This window comes from Montipora foliosa, chromosome 8 (genome assembly GCF_036669935.1).
Source record: "Montipora foliosa isolate CH-2021 chromosome 8, ASM3666993v2, whole genome shotgun sequence".
NCBI classification, from domain to species: Eukaryota; Metazoa; Cnidaria; class Anthozoa; order Scleractinia; family Acroporidae; genus Montipora; species Montipora foliosa.
In genome coordinates, this window is record NC_090876.1 from 21,299,368 (window position 1) to 21,315,371 (window position 16,004).

At 41.9% G+C, this 16,004-nt stretch overlaps 1 protein-coding gene across 1 annotated transcript in view; it reads right to left on the minus strand.

Moving 5' to 3' along the window:
• Positions 1–4,765: 4,765 nt before the first annotated feature.
• The window catches only part of LOC138012549 (SWI/SNF complex subunit SMARCC2-like), a 32,727-nt gene continuing 21,488 nt past the window's right edge, over positions 4,766–16,004 (minus strand). Inside the window, exons 26-34 of the mRNA XM_068859353.1 lie at positions 15,488–15,541; positions 15,157–15,286; positions 12,451–12,573; positions 10,410–10,526; positions 8,853–8,935; positions 8,258–8,380; positions 6,857–6,991; positions 5,783–6,071; positions 4,766–5,137 (exon numbers count right to left, since the gene is read on the minus strand). Of these exons, the coding sequence (XP_068715454.1) occupies positions 4,854–5,137; positions 5,783–6,071; positions 6,857–6,991; positions 8,258–8,380; positions 8,853–8,935; positions 10,410–10,526; positions 12,451–12,573; positions 15,157–15,286; positions 15,488–15,541 (1,338 nt within the window). The 3' untranslated portion in view covers positions 4,766–4,853. The remainder of the gene's footprint in view (positions 5,138–5,782; positions 6,072–6,856; positions 6,992–8,257; positions 8,381–8,852; positions 8,936–10,409; positions 10,527–12,450; positions 12,574–15,156; positions 15,287–15,487; positions 15,542–16,004) is intronic.

Here is a 16,004-nt window from a genome sequence, read left to right on the forward strand (position 1 = left end):
TACATCTCGAATAAATGCTAAAGTGAGCTAATTCTTCTTTTGAAGTTTTGGTACTGATGAATCTAGCGTAGATAGCAAAGCCTTACTTTTCTTTACCGTAATTACTTTGTGTTCATAGTTTTTTTTTTTCACTTAGAAAGGGTCTATTCGGCTTCAGTAGTTATGTGAAATAATTCTTGGTTTTCGTTTTGACTATTCATGTCAATTCTGCCGCTATTGTGGACATTTTCTGTTTGTTTGTTTTTTCTTGACGGCGAATTGCATCTGTTCCGGAATGAATCAGTTCGTATGAAATTCTAACTTTAATTCAGATTTGGGTACGCAGTGCTAATTATAAATTTCTCTTTTCGGACTGGCTGTGTAGTCTTTTCGGAAATTTTCAGTAGTGGTGCATATGCGCATGGTTCTCTCCGTATAGTCTTAGTTTTTGTTATCAAAGGGGCATGCTTATCCAGGATGGACGACAATGTTGTATCAAAGCAGGTAATCCGCCGATCAGTTCGAAACTTCAACATCCCCCGCCTCCTCCCGGGGCAAACCCCGGAAATTTGAACTTTTGAAGACTGGATCGTTCAAATTCCCGCCCCCTCGGGCCAAAATGGCGTTCAAATGCCCTACCCTATCGTCGGATTTGTCTGTCATACCCTACTAAAGAACAATTGTTGACGGCTCCCTTCATCTTTAATTAAGACCTTTTTTGTAAGCCAATCGCTCACAAATGCTATATCTCTTTCTTTTAACTCTTCCATCTCGTCCAAACACTTGTTTTATAGCTGTTAGCGACTTCGGTGCCCGAAAAAAAAAATCATTTAAAACCTGACACTTCCGGTTAAATTTTCCCCATCCCACGCAGGCAAAGGTCAAATTCCCCACTCCCTGGGCACAGAAGATAGTCAAATGCCCATGGTTGGCTCGGGGTGGGGTCAGGATGTTGAGGTTTCGATTTGATCGGCGCATGTTAACTCAACTGCATAAAAAATACGTCTTATAACTGAGTTATGAACGCTTTTGCGATTTGTTTTCTCCAAGTATTCACTTAAAATGTTATTTCTCGTAAAGTGTTTCATATTTTATGTTCAAATAAATGCTCAATATAAATGCTCAAGATAATTTAACGTTCTTTCAGTATAATTTTTTTGTAATTCAGTAGTCTATCAAAATTTGCATAACAAGGACAAAGATCACATCACTCAAGAAAAAAAAGTCGCATTATTCTCGTGCAAAACACGCGAATTTTTATTGATAGTAACTGTTTGCAATCATCCTTTCAATTTTCAGAGAAATCGACCTTCCGCGAATATTTAATGATCGCTTGTTAGCGACGTGATGAGAGGTCATCGGAATGCAGGAAAAGGCGATCACATAACTACGCGTCGCCAAAAGTGATGAAGTATCATCTCAGCATAGTTAATGCATGGAGATGGTTATGAAACTCGACAAGTTCCTTTGTTTCATGTTTTTGTCCGTCTTTTTGGCCTTGGCCCTGCACAAAACACACCTTTTTTCGAGAAGATAACCAATCAAATCCTTCGATTAAATTATGCGCAACTAATTTGCAAACCCGTGCGAAGCGAGAACAAAAGATTGTGTAGGGTCACGGTCAATTCAACATCGATTGCGACAACATTGTTCTCGCTTTTGAAGGTTCTAAGGTTCCATAACCAGTCGCTCGATTAACTATGATCTCAGAAACCAGAACATCATTCTAAAAGGTTATTCGACGCAAAATCTAGGTAATTTGAGATTGAAAAGACACGTGGGAGCGATTTCAGAATACCCCCTCACTTAAGAGCGTTAGTGCTAAGATGCCGTGGTCCGTGGTCCGCAGTCTGGCACTGAATGACTGGGTTCGTGTAAAGCGCTACCGCGGTCCGAGGTCCCGCAGTGGGCGCAAAAAGTATATGTGGAAGGGCTACCGCTGTCCGCAGTCCCACAGTGGGCCACTAAGTGTTGTTGAAAATGCTACCGCGGTCCGAGGTCCCGCAGTGGGCGAATAAATGTTTTTAGAAGTGCTACCGCGGTCCGCACTCCCGTAGTGAGTTAGTAAGTTTTTGTTGAAAGTGCTACCGCGGTCCGCAGTCCCATAGTGGGCAATGAATGTAAGTGAGAAAATGAAAGGGAAATGAAGATTTCAAAAGAGTGCTTAGGCCTTATGACTAAAACGAGCGCTTAGGTTAATCAGTAAACGAGTGCTATATTCTTCACACGATCTCGGTAGAACGTGTAGTTCACCGAACCCTAAAATAAAAGCTAAGATTTGAAAAGAGAGCTTAGGCCTTATCACTGAAACGGGCGCTTAGGCTTAATCAGTAAACGAGTGCTATATTGTTCACACGCTCTCGGTAGAACGTGTAGTTAACGGAACCGTAAAAGAAAAGGCCAGTCAGTGTGGAGATCGTGTAAACAAAATGTTTGACAACTGGTAGTTAATGAGAGAAATTCAGGTCATTCACTTTTATTTCGTATGAAGAAATGCTGGCCTGCGTTACATGTTTGGATTGTTACGCATGTAATTATGATTGGTTAAGCATGTAATAGACCATTTTACAGTTGTAGCTAAGTTACCTGGCCTACGAATGGAAGCGAGGCTGCCGGTGACCCTGTTTTGATACAAACCTCCGCGCTTTTTTAAGTAATGGTCCGGCTAAGAAGCAGGCAGAAAAACAATAGCCCGCGGCAACAGCGTCGGTTAGTTAAAATGTGCCAACATTTTTAATCAAATTAAGTTCGGCTGTTCCCATCGGTGTAAGCAGCTAAAAGCGCGAAATTTGAATTTCAATGAAAAATGTAATCGACTTGCCGTCTAAAAAATTAGATTCTGTTTCGTAGAACAAATCATTATGCCTTCAAAAACTATGTTTGTAAATATCGTCAAGATTCTATGCGCCATTTGCCGATTGGCGAATGGCGCATAGAACAATGCCCAAATTTGGCCGAGAGACAGAGATCAAGGGCATGGGGAAGAAGAAATCCAAAAAAGGCTTTTTTTTCATTTTTTTCTCATCTTTTTTCGACATTTTCCGATATTAGCCAATCAGATGCCTCGATTGGAGCAGCAGCTTCTAAGTACTTTTGCCGCTGGGCTGCCTGCCTCTTAGCCGGACCATTACTTAATTTTAATACGGACTAATTAGAATTACAACAACACAATTTGCATGATAAAAGCAGTCGGGGCTGTATCAATGCAAGGTCACCGGCAGCCTCGCAGCCATTCATAGGCTAGGTCGCAGAGCAAACAACTGTAAAATGGCCTATTATAAGGCCATTTTACAGTTGTTTGCTCAGCGACCTAGCCTATGAATGGCTGCGAGGCTGCCGGTGACCTTGCATTGATACAGCCCCCACTGCTTTTATTATGTAAATTGTGTTGTAATTCTTATTAGTCCGTATTAACATTACAAAAGCACGGAGGTTTGTATCAAAGCAGGGTCACCGGCAGCCTCGCTTCCATTCGTAGGCCAGGTAACTTAGCTACAACTGTAAAATGGTCTATTATGCTGAGCGAATCAGCGTTCGGGCATGTGCTAAGGTGGCAGGTCGCGTGTGAAGGCTGTCAATTGACACCCAATCCTTTCACGTGTGGTTGACATGACACGTCAACATTTTTTGCACGCAGATTATGGCGGGAAACAAAAAAAGCGATTTCAGCGGTTTTAAAATTTCAGAAAACATACTTCGCAGTCCACCGATTCAAGATTTGCAAAAACCAAAAATTTGAGCGAGACGCCTAAATTTTCCTTCACCGAGACCTTAAGTCGCCGCAGCCCAAGTTTCTTGGCCGGTTTAGGCAGCGAATGCATCATATTTTTGACAAGGCGAAGGTCAAAATCGAGCCTTCAGTACGAAGATCAATAGGGTGTCTAGAAGTGCGATCGAGACTTGCAATTGGCCTGGGTTTGAAAATGTCTCCAAGCAACGGCTTGCGCATACTCAGCAAAGACTTTATACGATTTCTTTCTCGTCGAGTTAAGAAAGGCTCTGCTGGCAGGGTGGCCTCCCTACTGGGTTATCCTCAATTTGAAGAATAACCACGAGTAGTGCCACAGCTTTTTAAAAGGTATTTTCTAGGAATTTTACATTTTCCTGCAGGTCAAGTCATACCTTGTTTAAAGCGCTTTTTATTCAGTGATCTTTATGACTTCGAAAGTGCAATATACAGCTGCCATGTATGACTCTGTATGCTAATAACGCACATATATCTTCAACCCGTTCAAAAGTGCGTCCCATGGCTAATTTGAATGGTTCAACCATTTAAACAGCAATTTCTTCGACGGGCAGAAGGGTTTGTGAAGTTGCACCTTTTCTTCCCCTTACGATGCTGAGATAAAAATAATGACATTGATGATGGTGAACAATGATGACATCATGTTTAAACATATGCATTTATCAGGTTTTAATCTCTTATTTCCCTTTCCCATAAAGCCTTTTAGTGATCTTTATATTCCCTTTACAAGATCCGTTCCACCGGCCATGAAGCCTTAGATGTAGGACTTGCATCGCAAGGTGAAAGCAGTTAACGGGAGAAGTCGCTCTATCCTGAAACAAGGCAATATAGTGACGTCATATTGTTGGATGGTAAACATGATTCTGCAATAAAATCATATATTTAGTCTTTCCCTCGATGTCGTAGCAAGTTTTTTAAACGAGGAAACGCACAGAAAATGATTGTGTGACGATATCGGAGGATTCTTGCAACCAGAAGACAATAAAAAATACCCGTACGTTGTGGAGGGTTTGAATAAAGAAAACTTTATTGAAACGTACGTAAATTGGACAGTTTATTAGCGTAGAAAACAAAGTAAGAAATGAAAATTCACAATCAGCGTATTTCATCATCTACTACTATCATCTGGTTATTCCATCATGCCAGAAGATGGGGGGACTGGGCTTGAGACTGAATTATCACCGGGCCCGTGAGTCATCTGTCCGGAAGAGGCATGTCCTAGTGGGGCGGAACTCGGAGTACCCGGACCGGAAGCCGGGGATGCAGCATTAGATCCAATAAATGACACTGGAGTGCTACAGCCAGAGGCTGGGTGGGAACCAATTGGAGGTATGGAAGCGGGATTCATGGCGGGCGCAGGAGATGGCGAAGCGGATGGGGGATTGGATCCCACTGGCTGGCCACTGGTTACACCTGCAAAAAACAAGCTTAATAGTTTATGACATGTTGACTGGACATATTTTCTCTCGGAAAATACGAACTACTTTGTTCTACAAGTACCCTGGAGGCAGACTCTCAACGACGATCTTTGTATTTCTGCGCCTATACATTTCTCCCTTTTTGCACAACGCTAAACACAAGAAGAGTTACGCGGTTTACCCACAACAGCATACAAGAGAGAGGCGAAAAGATTGAAGTAATCATACTGTTCTACCATATTATACGTTTCTCTGAAATACACGGGATGAGTCAGGGACACATGCAAAAAAAAAAAATAAATAGCAGCTGTTTATGGGAAAATACCACTTGTAACATCCAAGATGAGAGCAAGGAAATTGAAGCTAGCTGGTTATTGTGCAAGACATCCAGAGGAGACTTCATAACTGGTGCCGTGGCAGCCAAAAATTGGACGCATGAATGTCGAAAAAGGAGCAGTAACCTACATCGACACTTTTATATGAGGGATACAGATCTAGCAAGTGCAATTGATCTGCAAAAGAACTGAGAGCAGCAATGATGATAGACAGGGGAAGATTGCAGAAGGAATCCTGCATCATAGCGAGTGGAATCTCGACCGAAGGAAAAGTAGAAATACACTAATATTGGGAGATTCCCTACCTTGTTGAGGTGAACTGGTAACCTGTGCAATTAGGCCAGTGGAGACTCCTGGATGGGTTGCCTGTGGTGGAAGTTGCTGAGGTTGCTTTTGTTGTTGATGTACCTGCGGTTGTTGTGAGAAATGTTGATGAGGTTGGGAGACCTGAGACAGCGGTTGGATCTGTCCCGGGGAGGACTGTGATGGAGACAAGTGACCAGACGCTGCGCGTGCGCGCACCTCAGCAGCCTTCAGTTGCTCTTGATGAAATTGTTGACGCTCAGCAAGTAGCTGTTGACGCTGGTATTCCAACTGAGAAAAAAAAAAAAAAAAAAAAAAAAAAAAAAATAGAAAAGAAAAGAAAAGAAAAGAGAACGAAAATAGTTCAACACCAATGGGATGTTGTATGAACGTTTGATGAGGCCTTCCCTATCAAAGGGTTGCCATGTTGGCATCTTTTCTCAGACAATCCGTTTGGAACACAATCGATCAGATCCACGCTATTTTCTAGTATCCTTTTAAAGATCGACCCTAGGAGCGGAGTCCTTACAACCTCCCATTAATCCATACAAAAATACCTTGGGAGCAAACTCTCGTTGAAAGGGTAGGGCAACATCGTCGTCTTCACCCTCTATCAATAAGGAGAGCTTGCCCTTTGGGCGAATAAGAATGTAGCAGCACAGGGCCAGAAACGATTTACGCCCGGAAAGCACTGACTTAATAAGTTTCCGTTCACTTTACAACAAAAATAAAAGACACACAAAGATCTGTCATGCTTGTATACAATTCAGTTATTTTGATTCGGAAAGTACGAGCGACTTGTCTATGTTACTTACAACATCGGAGGGCTCTCACTGCAGTTTACGGCTCCCGTTTCTCCACTTAAATTTATAATCCGAGTTTCAGCTCATAGTAAGGAGCAATGATAACTGTTTTTTCTCTTGGTGCTCAAATCAAGCGGGAAGGAATTAACATTAACTGAAATGAGCAATGATAGCGCACGCAGTTTCCGATATGGAGATAGCTAAGAAGCGAGCATGAAAGTTGAACCATAGCGAAAAGCGACCTTTCCGAGGCATACAATCTCGTAAACTCACCGCCTCACGCTCCCGGTCCATGATGGTCTCAAGTTCTTCAAAGTGGCGAAGTTTAATTTCCAGTTTTTTCATCTGAGTTTCCACGAGCAACGCCACAAGGCTCTTGATCTTCCTCTCTTCCACTTGGGCCAAGTGCTGTGAGAAATTAAAATCCTTTTTTATCAAAGAGTCACGCTTATAAAGCAAAGCACGTGCCTTGCTTTCTGCGTACACGGCAAATCAGACAAAATCAAATGTTGCTTTACGACAAGAAGACAAACCCGGGGTACGCGTAGAACATCTCCCCCCCCCCCCCCCCCCCACAATCCAGGGAATTACGATTGAGATATTGGAACTTCGAACAGGTGTCTGTTTGAATTAATGCAGTATTTCGAGTGATCTATCGTAATTGCTGTCAGTGATTTAAGAAGTATGAATTTGAAATAAACGCCACATCGGACACGCTAAAAAAATCAATTAACGCTGCGGCGTTTATTTGAGTAAATACGGTAATCAAAGAAGTTGATAGAAACAAATTAATCACCGAAAGAAAAATTTGTGAAATGACATTTCGAGCGTTAGCCCCTCGTTGGGCTTGTCCTCCAACCGACGCCGAGTACGTACGGGACACATTTTGCTGTTGGAGGGAGAGTTCTGTCACTGCTGCGCTAAAACAATCGGTTATCTTCGATCGAAAACATTTTAAGACCGGAAGGAGTTTCTTCATTCTTGTCGCCAATGTTGAGACTGATCACAATGGCCTGGACATTCTTCATTAACGATTCATGATTTGTTTCGGTACTTTCTGTAATTACAATCTACAACAATTTGATAATCTCGAACTCAGAAGATTAGTTTCCTCAAGTATTGAAAAAACAGTGTGAAAACAACGCGTTTCTGTTGACATGCCACGCAAAAGGCTCATTTCGTGATTACGTGGAAGGCGTGAACTCCTATAGGAGCTTTTCACGTGACGTCAACGGCGCCATGTTGGTGGACGAAAACAAAAGATCTCTCAATAGTTCCTTTTGTTCGTCCACTAGAAGTCGTACATTTCTCTATTGTTATTGGTATCTCTAGAGGTTGGTTGAAAACGTCCTATTGGAAGGGTCTGCTAAGTCGGCTAAAACAAAATTATGGGTGTAAAGCGAGCCTACGAAATACTGACTATAATTAGCCAGCCCGTGGATAATTTGCATGGTGTGACCTCACATCAGCTGGCATTCAGTTATGAGCATTTTCACAGAGCAGGTGGCTCAAATTTGAAAGAAAAAAAAAAAAAAAAGCTAGGCTGTGGACTCTTAACAACCAATCGTTAAATACATTAGGTTATGGACACAGACCACAGACGGAACAGGTTTGGAGGGAAAAGGGTAGATTTCGATTTTCTTTCCGAATTTCTCGCAACTATGTGACATTTACCTTCGCTTTAACAGCAGCAGCTGCCAGGGCAGAGGCCGCAGCTTTGGCGATGTTTTCTTCGTTGATAGCTTGCATTTTTTCGCCATTCTCTGTTTCCTTATTAGCTTCTGACGCGTCTTCCATCTGAATTTAAAGCGACACACAAGTGAAACGTTTGGTAGTCTGCGGTCAATATCCAGGCAAAATAAAGCTGAAAATGACAATTTTATTTTCTTCCATGCTAGAAGCGATCTTGTCTCCGTGATTTTCCACATTTAAGACAAGCCAACAAAACGGAGTGGTTCAAATCGGCCGCTGGTGTGAACAAAGTTGGTTAAACACAAAGAACGGAAGGAGTGCAATAGGAAGCGAGGTACCCAAGGCGCACGGTGCCTCTTAAGGCACATGGTGCCTTGTGGATAGATACGGAACTCTACGAACAATTGTGTTGGTGAAATCACTTTTTATCGTCACGAAAAAACCTTTCACGATTTCCATGTCTGTTTTGCGGACTGTTGATCGCCATTTTGGATTATAAGGCGTGTTTGGATAGATTTAGCAACTGGCACTTTCTTTTATCGTGGCGTCGTCGTGTTTCAGGGATCCGTTAACCTACCTTCACATCTTGTGCCCCTGTCTCCGCTCCATCAGTCCCTGTAGATTGACTTCCGTTGACCTCCATTGGCTGAGATTTTTCGTCTGGAATATAAAGAATTTGACGAAAAAAAGTAACACAAAACTTGATGAATGATCGACACAACACCGTGGCACACATGAACAATTACTCATTCAAAACCTCAACGGTAGTAAACGAGGAGCTTAAGCAAGGACGACGACGGCCACGAGAACGTCATCGAAAAATACTACGTGTGTTTACATATACCATGGCAAAAGCGGTTTCCCGAGGTAAAATGAGTGCACCGTCGGCTTCTTGGGAGAACACTCTCTAGAGAGGAAAGGAACTTCCGACGTTAAATAAGGTGTACCTGTACCTTTACCGTGGTGTTTCAAAGACCGAGGTGTTAGTGGTTACACTCCAGTAATAGGCCATTTTCGAAATATCAAATATCCAGCTTGATAGTGAGGCAGTGAGGACAAAACAATAGAAACACGTTGGAATGAATGTGAAATATATTTGCATATTATCCACTTTCCTTTACATTTGTCCTCTAAACCTCTCTTTCAAGCTGAATTTTAATATATCGAAAAAGGCTTGTTTCGCGCGTTAAACAACTGACGCACGAGGTAGATTTACGCGCGAAAAATCAACAAGTATGGAAAAGGAGAAATAAAAAATTAAAAACGCAATTTAAAAATACTCTTAAATTTCGCGATTATTCCAAGTCGTTCGGCTTGGAAAGTGTGTATTGACATTCCAAAAATGAAATCGGTATGAACGGTGTGGATGTTTGGAGAGAAAATTGAAAATTTATTGTCAGGTGCTTACAAATTCTTCATTTCACATCGTTGTCAGGACAAGAACAGCTCAGAAAGATATCACGCGCCGCGCGTTTTTGAGACGCGGACGGCAACCGGAAGAGAACATCTCGCGTGCTAGGACAGTGGTGTCTCCCAGATTTTTATACTTATCATCTCTAATGGAGAAAAGATACTTAGCAATGTAAATGTGGTTGTGCAAAGACAAGTTAAAAGAGAAAAAAACTCACTTCCGGTTGCCGTCCGCGTGTCAAAAAACGCACGTGCTTAAGCTCCCTATTTCTTGCTTGTTCGAGCAACTTTCGTATGACCTTGAAAAAGTGTTCGCACTTTGCTTCACGGATCAATGTTTGGCAAGATTAAAACAAAGCTTCTCCTCATTCTCGCCAAGGAAACTCCTAATACCAAATTCCAGAAAGTTCCATGGAAAGATGTCGTTGTTTGTATTCGCGTTCGCTAAACCAATGAAAATTCGCGCTCGCTTGCTTTTGTTCGTTAAGCCAATTAATCGTTTTGCATTTTTGTTTTCGTTCTGTTTTTACGTTTATTTTTCAAGGTCATATGAAAGTTGCTCTAAACCAATTGTTTTGTTGCGTTTTCGATGACGTCGTTGTCGTCCTGGCTTAGGCTGCCTAATTTGGTTTCCAGACTACTGCGGCTGATGATAAGACAGAGAATTAATAATGCACTTTTCCTCGAGGTTTAATGATAGAGCTACTCAGCTAATGTCTTATACCTGTATTTTCATCTGCATTTTCCGGTTTAGCTTTGTCCGCTCGAGCGTTAGCAGCATTCTTCACATGGCTGTCAATAACAGCCTGGGGAATCTCTTCTTTCATTTCTGAAAATTTCTCTATTTGCAAAGGTCACAGAAATACAACAAGTCACTCCTAACTGATACTATTGTTTTGATAATCAAGCAATGGCGAGACGGTGACCGTCGAATTGTTTATACCCAGCGAACGAGCGACAGGACGAGGAAATGGGCATGCGTGGTGGTTGCCAAGAAACACTTTCGTTTCCGGCAAGATTAACTCAATTAATAAACCGTATTACTGGAAACTAAATCAAAATGTCAGGTAAAATTGATTCGCAATCAATCAACGAGGTATTTTCGAAAAAAGAACACTCACCATTTCACTACACAATGAGACTCATCAATTACAATTCCGAAGATACGATCGTCGAGGTCATTCATGGTCTTGAAATGTTTAGAAAGAGTTTCCGTGCTAGTAAAACCTCGCTTACCCTATCGACTTCGTCAAGCTTCGCAGCCTTACCTCCAAGCTTCTCACAAAAATAAATTTGGTCGCTCATTAATGTTTAAAGTGGAGCTATCACAATCAAAAGAGGATTCCAAGGGTGCCGGCTCAGATGTTTCAGTATTGGGATTGTCAAATGAAATAAGAGGGATTTTCAATGTCCCGTCAAAGGTGTCTTGACCTTTTACAAAACTTTTAAGGGCTTGTCTTTGCTCAGCTGTTGGATGGCTCTGGCTCCTTTCAGTCAAAAACGCAATCGCTTTAAAGATTTTGGTTGAATCCAGACATTCAGCCACGTTTGTTTTGAAGTAAACCGCGGGCTCGAGTTTGGTCATCAGATAGCCCTCTTAGGGTAAACTCGCGCATCAAAACAGGTTTGAAACCTGAATTTCTGCATCTCATTATCCAGATTAACGGATAGCGGCATTTGAAAGAAAGAAAGAACGCAATTTCAGAGTCTCCTTTCCTCGTCCTGTCGTTCGTTCGGTGGAGCCTCTGCTCGCAGGGTAAATTGTTTACTTTTCGAGACCTAAAATCCTAGCAGTCAACAGGACGGGTAAAATGTGATCATTCCAGGTTTCAACATGGGGAAACTTCAACGGATAATCCGTTTCTGGGTAAATCTGCGTGTTGGGATGCTTTCAGTGAAAGTCTCCAAACCTTTTGTGCCCTTTTCGATTGCCATAAGACTTCGTATCTCCAAAAGGATGACGTTTTGAGAAATAAAACATTGCTTGGATTTTTTATTTCGTTTTCTTCAAAATGTAATAAGAACCCTTGTAGAATAACAGGATCGTACTTACACAGATGGCCTTTTTCGGACCCGAAAGGTTTTGGGGGCTTGAAAAACGGCCTTCAATATTTAAAATAAAACACCCATTTATATGGGTCAGGGTGCATGTGGGTGGACATCATTGCCCAAATATACGGATTCAGGGCTGTCGCCGTGCTGAGAGAACTCACCTCCCATCAATGTGGCCCGCGTTCGAATCGATTCCCAGACTTGGTGTCACAAACGGTTGAGTTTGTTGGTTCTCTAGCCTGCTTCAAGAAGTTTCTCTCAGGGTACTCCAGTCCCCCTTTCCCCCCACCCCCCCCCCCCCCCCCCTCTCCTCAAAAACCAATCTACAATTTGGTTCGATTCGATTAGATTTGATTTCTGCACAGTGCGCACAAATAGAGCGGTTTTCAATTGAGTGTCGAAAGTAATTAGCGAATTACTTTGGTTTATGATTGCTTCACTCAACGATTGGTTCAAAGTCCTCGCGCCACTTTTTCAACCAATCACAAGTGAAACCAAAACCAATCGTGGCTCGCGCGTGCACATTTTCCTGCGCTTTGTGTCGGCTACGTGTAGTTACTTCGAGTTTTGATTGGTTTACTGGATTGCCTTTGTCCTTTTTGATTGGCCAAAGTAATTACTTTGGTTTTGGTTTTACGACACTCGATTGAAACTCGCTCTAGTGCCCAACGGCTAAATAAGGCTAAGTTCATTGTCATTAATAATTTTCTTACCCAAAGCGGCTTTGGCAGCGGCGCTTGCCACACGAGGGTCAACAACTGAAGCAAGGAAAGCAACTGTTGACATTATAGGGTTTCCCTGTTGACTGAATGGCACGGGCTGATGGGACAAGGGACCTAAGAAAAGTACACCAAACTTATGAGTTGCTGGATTATTAAGAGTTTTCCAACTGCATACTCCTAACTTAGCTCAGCAATTGGCGAAGTACATCGTAAAATCGAATTCGTATCGGCGGTACGGTTAGAACTAAATTCGCCATGTTTAAAACAAGAAAGGGACTAGGAAGGAATCAAAGGGCACACGCCAAAAAATAATTGGAGCGAAGGATGGTTGTGACTTCTAATCCCAAACTAGGCCCTCTTATTTGAGCAAAAGAAGCTTTGCGCGGCTGGACTTGCTCAAGACGATCAGCTTAGTGTTTCTAATAAAAGTTACACGATGTACATCGGTTTGCCGGAGACGTTTCAGTAAGTTCGGAATACATAATTGTTATTCTGGGCATACGCAAATATTTCTTTTGACAAAGCGTAATGTCACATTTGATGTCTTATTTACGTTTGTTGACTAATCTTTTTTAGTTTAGAGTTTCACTAACAGTGACCCCTAAATTTACCCAGACGCCAAAAAAATGGCATTTTTAAAAGATCTGTTCAAACGCAGAGCTAACACTTGAAGGGTTTAATATGAAGAGCCAATAGATCGTTTTCACTGTCACGCAATAAAAAAATAAATCGAAAAACATCCAGTGGAAAAAGTCAAGAATTCGTGATGTTGTAGGAGATAAATGAAGAAGACACTTCTCCAAGTTTTAGGCCTGTGCGTTTGCGCAAACTTCAGATATTCGTCGAAATCTTTCGCAGAAATTTACAGAGCGCAGTATGAAAAACGCCATGTTGGTGTAAATCTGTGGTGCACCAATATGGCGGCCGGAAAGTAGTGTCAACATCTGTTACTTACTTTGGCTATCTAGGCGGGTGATCATCTATAATGAACAAACAGCTATTTACCTAAGCACTTTTCCTAACGCTTTCAATTCTAAAAAGGCTCAAAACCATGAGATAAATATATATTTCTCAATAAACTCGATCGTGCCCTCGTGTCACGCACCGCTATAACTCCGAAATTAAAAATGCTCTGGTTTCCAAACAAAGCACGCTATTGAGCTTTAAAATTGCAAATGGTTACAAATTTACCGCCTCTTATGCCTGATGAGGATAACAACTTTCGTGGCTCTTTTGTTTTGGATTTTAGAAAATGATGACGTCACGTGAAAACGATCCATTGTACAAGTTTGTTCTGAGGGCGTGATTGTGGCTTATACTGCATGTAGAACAGTGTCATTGGCGGATAATTAAAGAAGTGAGATTAAGGAGCTGGCCATATCATTTACCAAGCAAGAAAATGGTCTCATCGAGAGCCACCCGTTGGGTTCTGTCATCGGGATTATCACGTTTCTGAATAGGCAACTTTCCCGATGGCGTCACTTGACTAAACTACCAGAGCAGGCAACTTTCACGATAGCGTCATTTGACAACAACTACCAGAATTCAGTTTGTTTTTCTTTTCTTATTTCAATTCTTTATTCCCAGCGGGGTAAAAATAGACCCTTTGAAACTCGAAGTTTTACAAAGAATGTATGGGCTCATTAGCGCTTTTGCAACCCAAGAATTTATCAGTTTTTGATGGCTAATGACTCGCTTGTTATAAAAACCAAAAGGCTTCAAATTGGTTATTTACGTAAGTTTAACATGTTCTTTTACCTTTTGAAGTCAATTTGTGAATACATGAACAGACTTAACTGATTATAGTTCTAGTTTTATCTATTCTAGTTTTGTACCCCATATGAACCATGTGAGCGTTAGCCCTAATGGAAATAGGCCCACACAAGGACAGAGAAAAACTCTGACCAGGGTGGGAATTGAACCCACGACCTGCGGGTTAGATCACCGCTGCTCTACCGACTGAGCTACAAGGTCAGACGGGAACAGGCCGTGGGAACTGAAGATGTTAAAGTCAAAAGTAAAGTGGTGCATTTATATAGCGCCTTTATCACAAACGACTCAAAGGAGCTTTACAATGATCAATTTACCCCCAGCGGACTGGAAGCATATACAGGCGCAAATGGCAGCCGCTTGTAAGCAGTCCATGCATGCTGGTACTCATTTTACCGACCTCGGAAGGATGGAAAGCTGAGTGAACTTTAGCGGGAAAGAAGGTCGCCAAATATTCCACTCTCGGCAAAAGAGTCACGGCAATGAACATGTACCAGTGCAAGGAAGAGTTACGTTTTTACAAACGTTAGCCGTGTAGCACTTATATTTCAACAGACTTAACTGATTAGAGTGTAATGTGAAGTGCTAGTTTTGTACCACATATGAACCATGTGAGCGTTAGCCCTAATAGATGGTTTTCACCTGACGTCAAAGCAGCCATGTTGGTGTACACAACAATAGAAGAAAAAGTCTTTTGGGAATTTGACTCTATTATAAGAAAACATGTGCCATAATTTGCTACTGTTTTGTACTCAAACATGGCCGTCTCATCACGTGATTGAAAACCATCTATAGCATGATGCCTTCTGTCAGCAAACTATGTAAACAATGATGTCAGCAAAGATTCGCCTACACCAGAAATAACAGCATATTTGCTAGGTAGCCTTATCTGACCCGTTCATGATTTAAAATATTTACGAAACTCACCGAGCTGCACGTCTTCTAAGAACGGGTCTTCAATGGGTAGCCTCAGAAAATGCAAAATGCATTCGTCCTGTGTTCGGGTACCAACATGTTCTGCCACCTTGTTCCAGTCATCTTTGAACATTTCCAGGCCCTGAAAGCACAAAACGAAATAAAGATCGGCTTTAAAATGCCCAGAAACAATATTGTTGGAAACTCTATAGGTTTTTTCATAACGCAATTTTGTTGCTTTATATGATTGTCGATCCCGCCAAAAAAGTGCTGCTGCATTGTCGTTTACCCGATAAATTGCATTCGGTTTATGAGAAGGTCATGGATACAGTACTCCACATACCTCTAACAGTAGGAGTGTCTCTTGCTCTGTCCATTCTTTCGTGGCTGTTGCTGCCTACAAAAGGAAAATCAATGCCCAGTGTCAAAAGTTAACAAATAACACTTCATTGATCTACAGTGAACATCCTTCTCTTTCAATGTTCCCATTTCCCTTCTCAGGCAGATCACGGCACCAATTCCAGTGCACACCTTTGTAAAAACGGGCATCAATTGACATGCGCCATACACCACAGGTACACCAGTCCAAGACGTCAGTGGTGAGTACTCGCCCTTCCCCGGGTCCGATTCCCTGACTCGGCGTCGTACCATGTATGTGGTTTGAGTTTGTTGGTTCTCCCTGAGAGGTTTTTCCCTGGGATCTCTGACTCTCCCCTCTTAACAAAAACCAGCATTTGGTTTGATTTAGGCTCCCGAATAAGTTCAGAACTTTCGCTCTTGAGACTAAAGTTCCAAGTTAAAGTTATTATTGTTTTTCATTTAAAGAACGTGTAAGAGGTACAGAACGAAAACAACGCCCA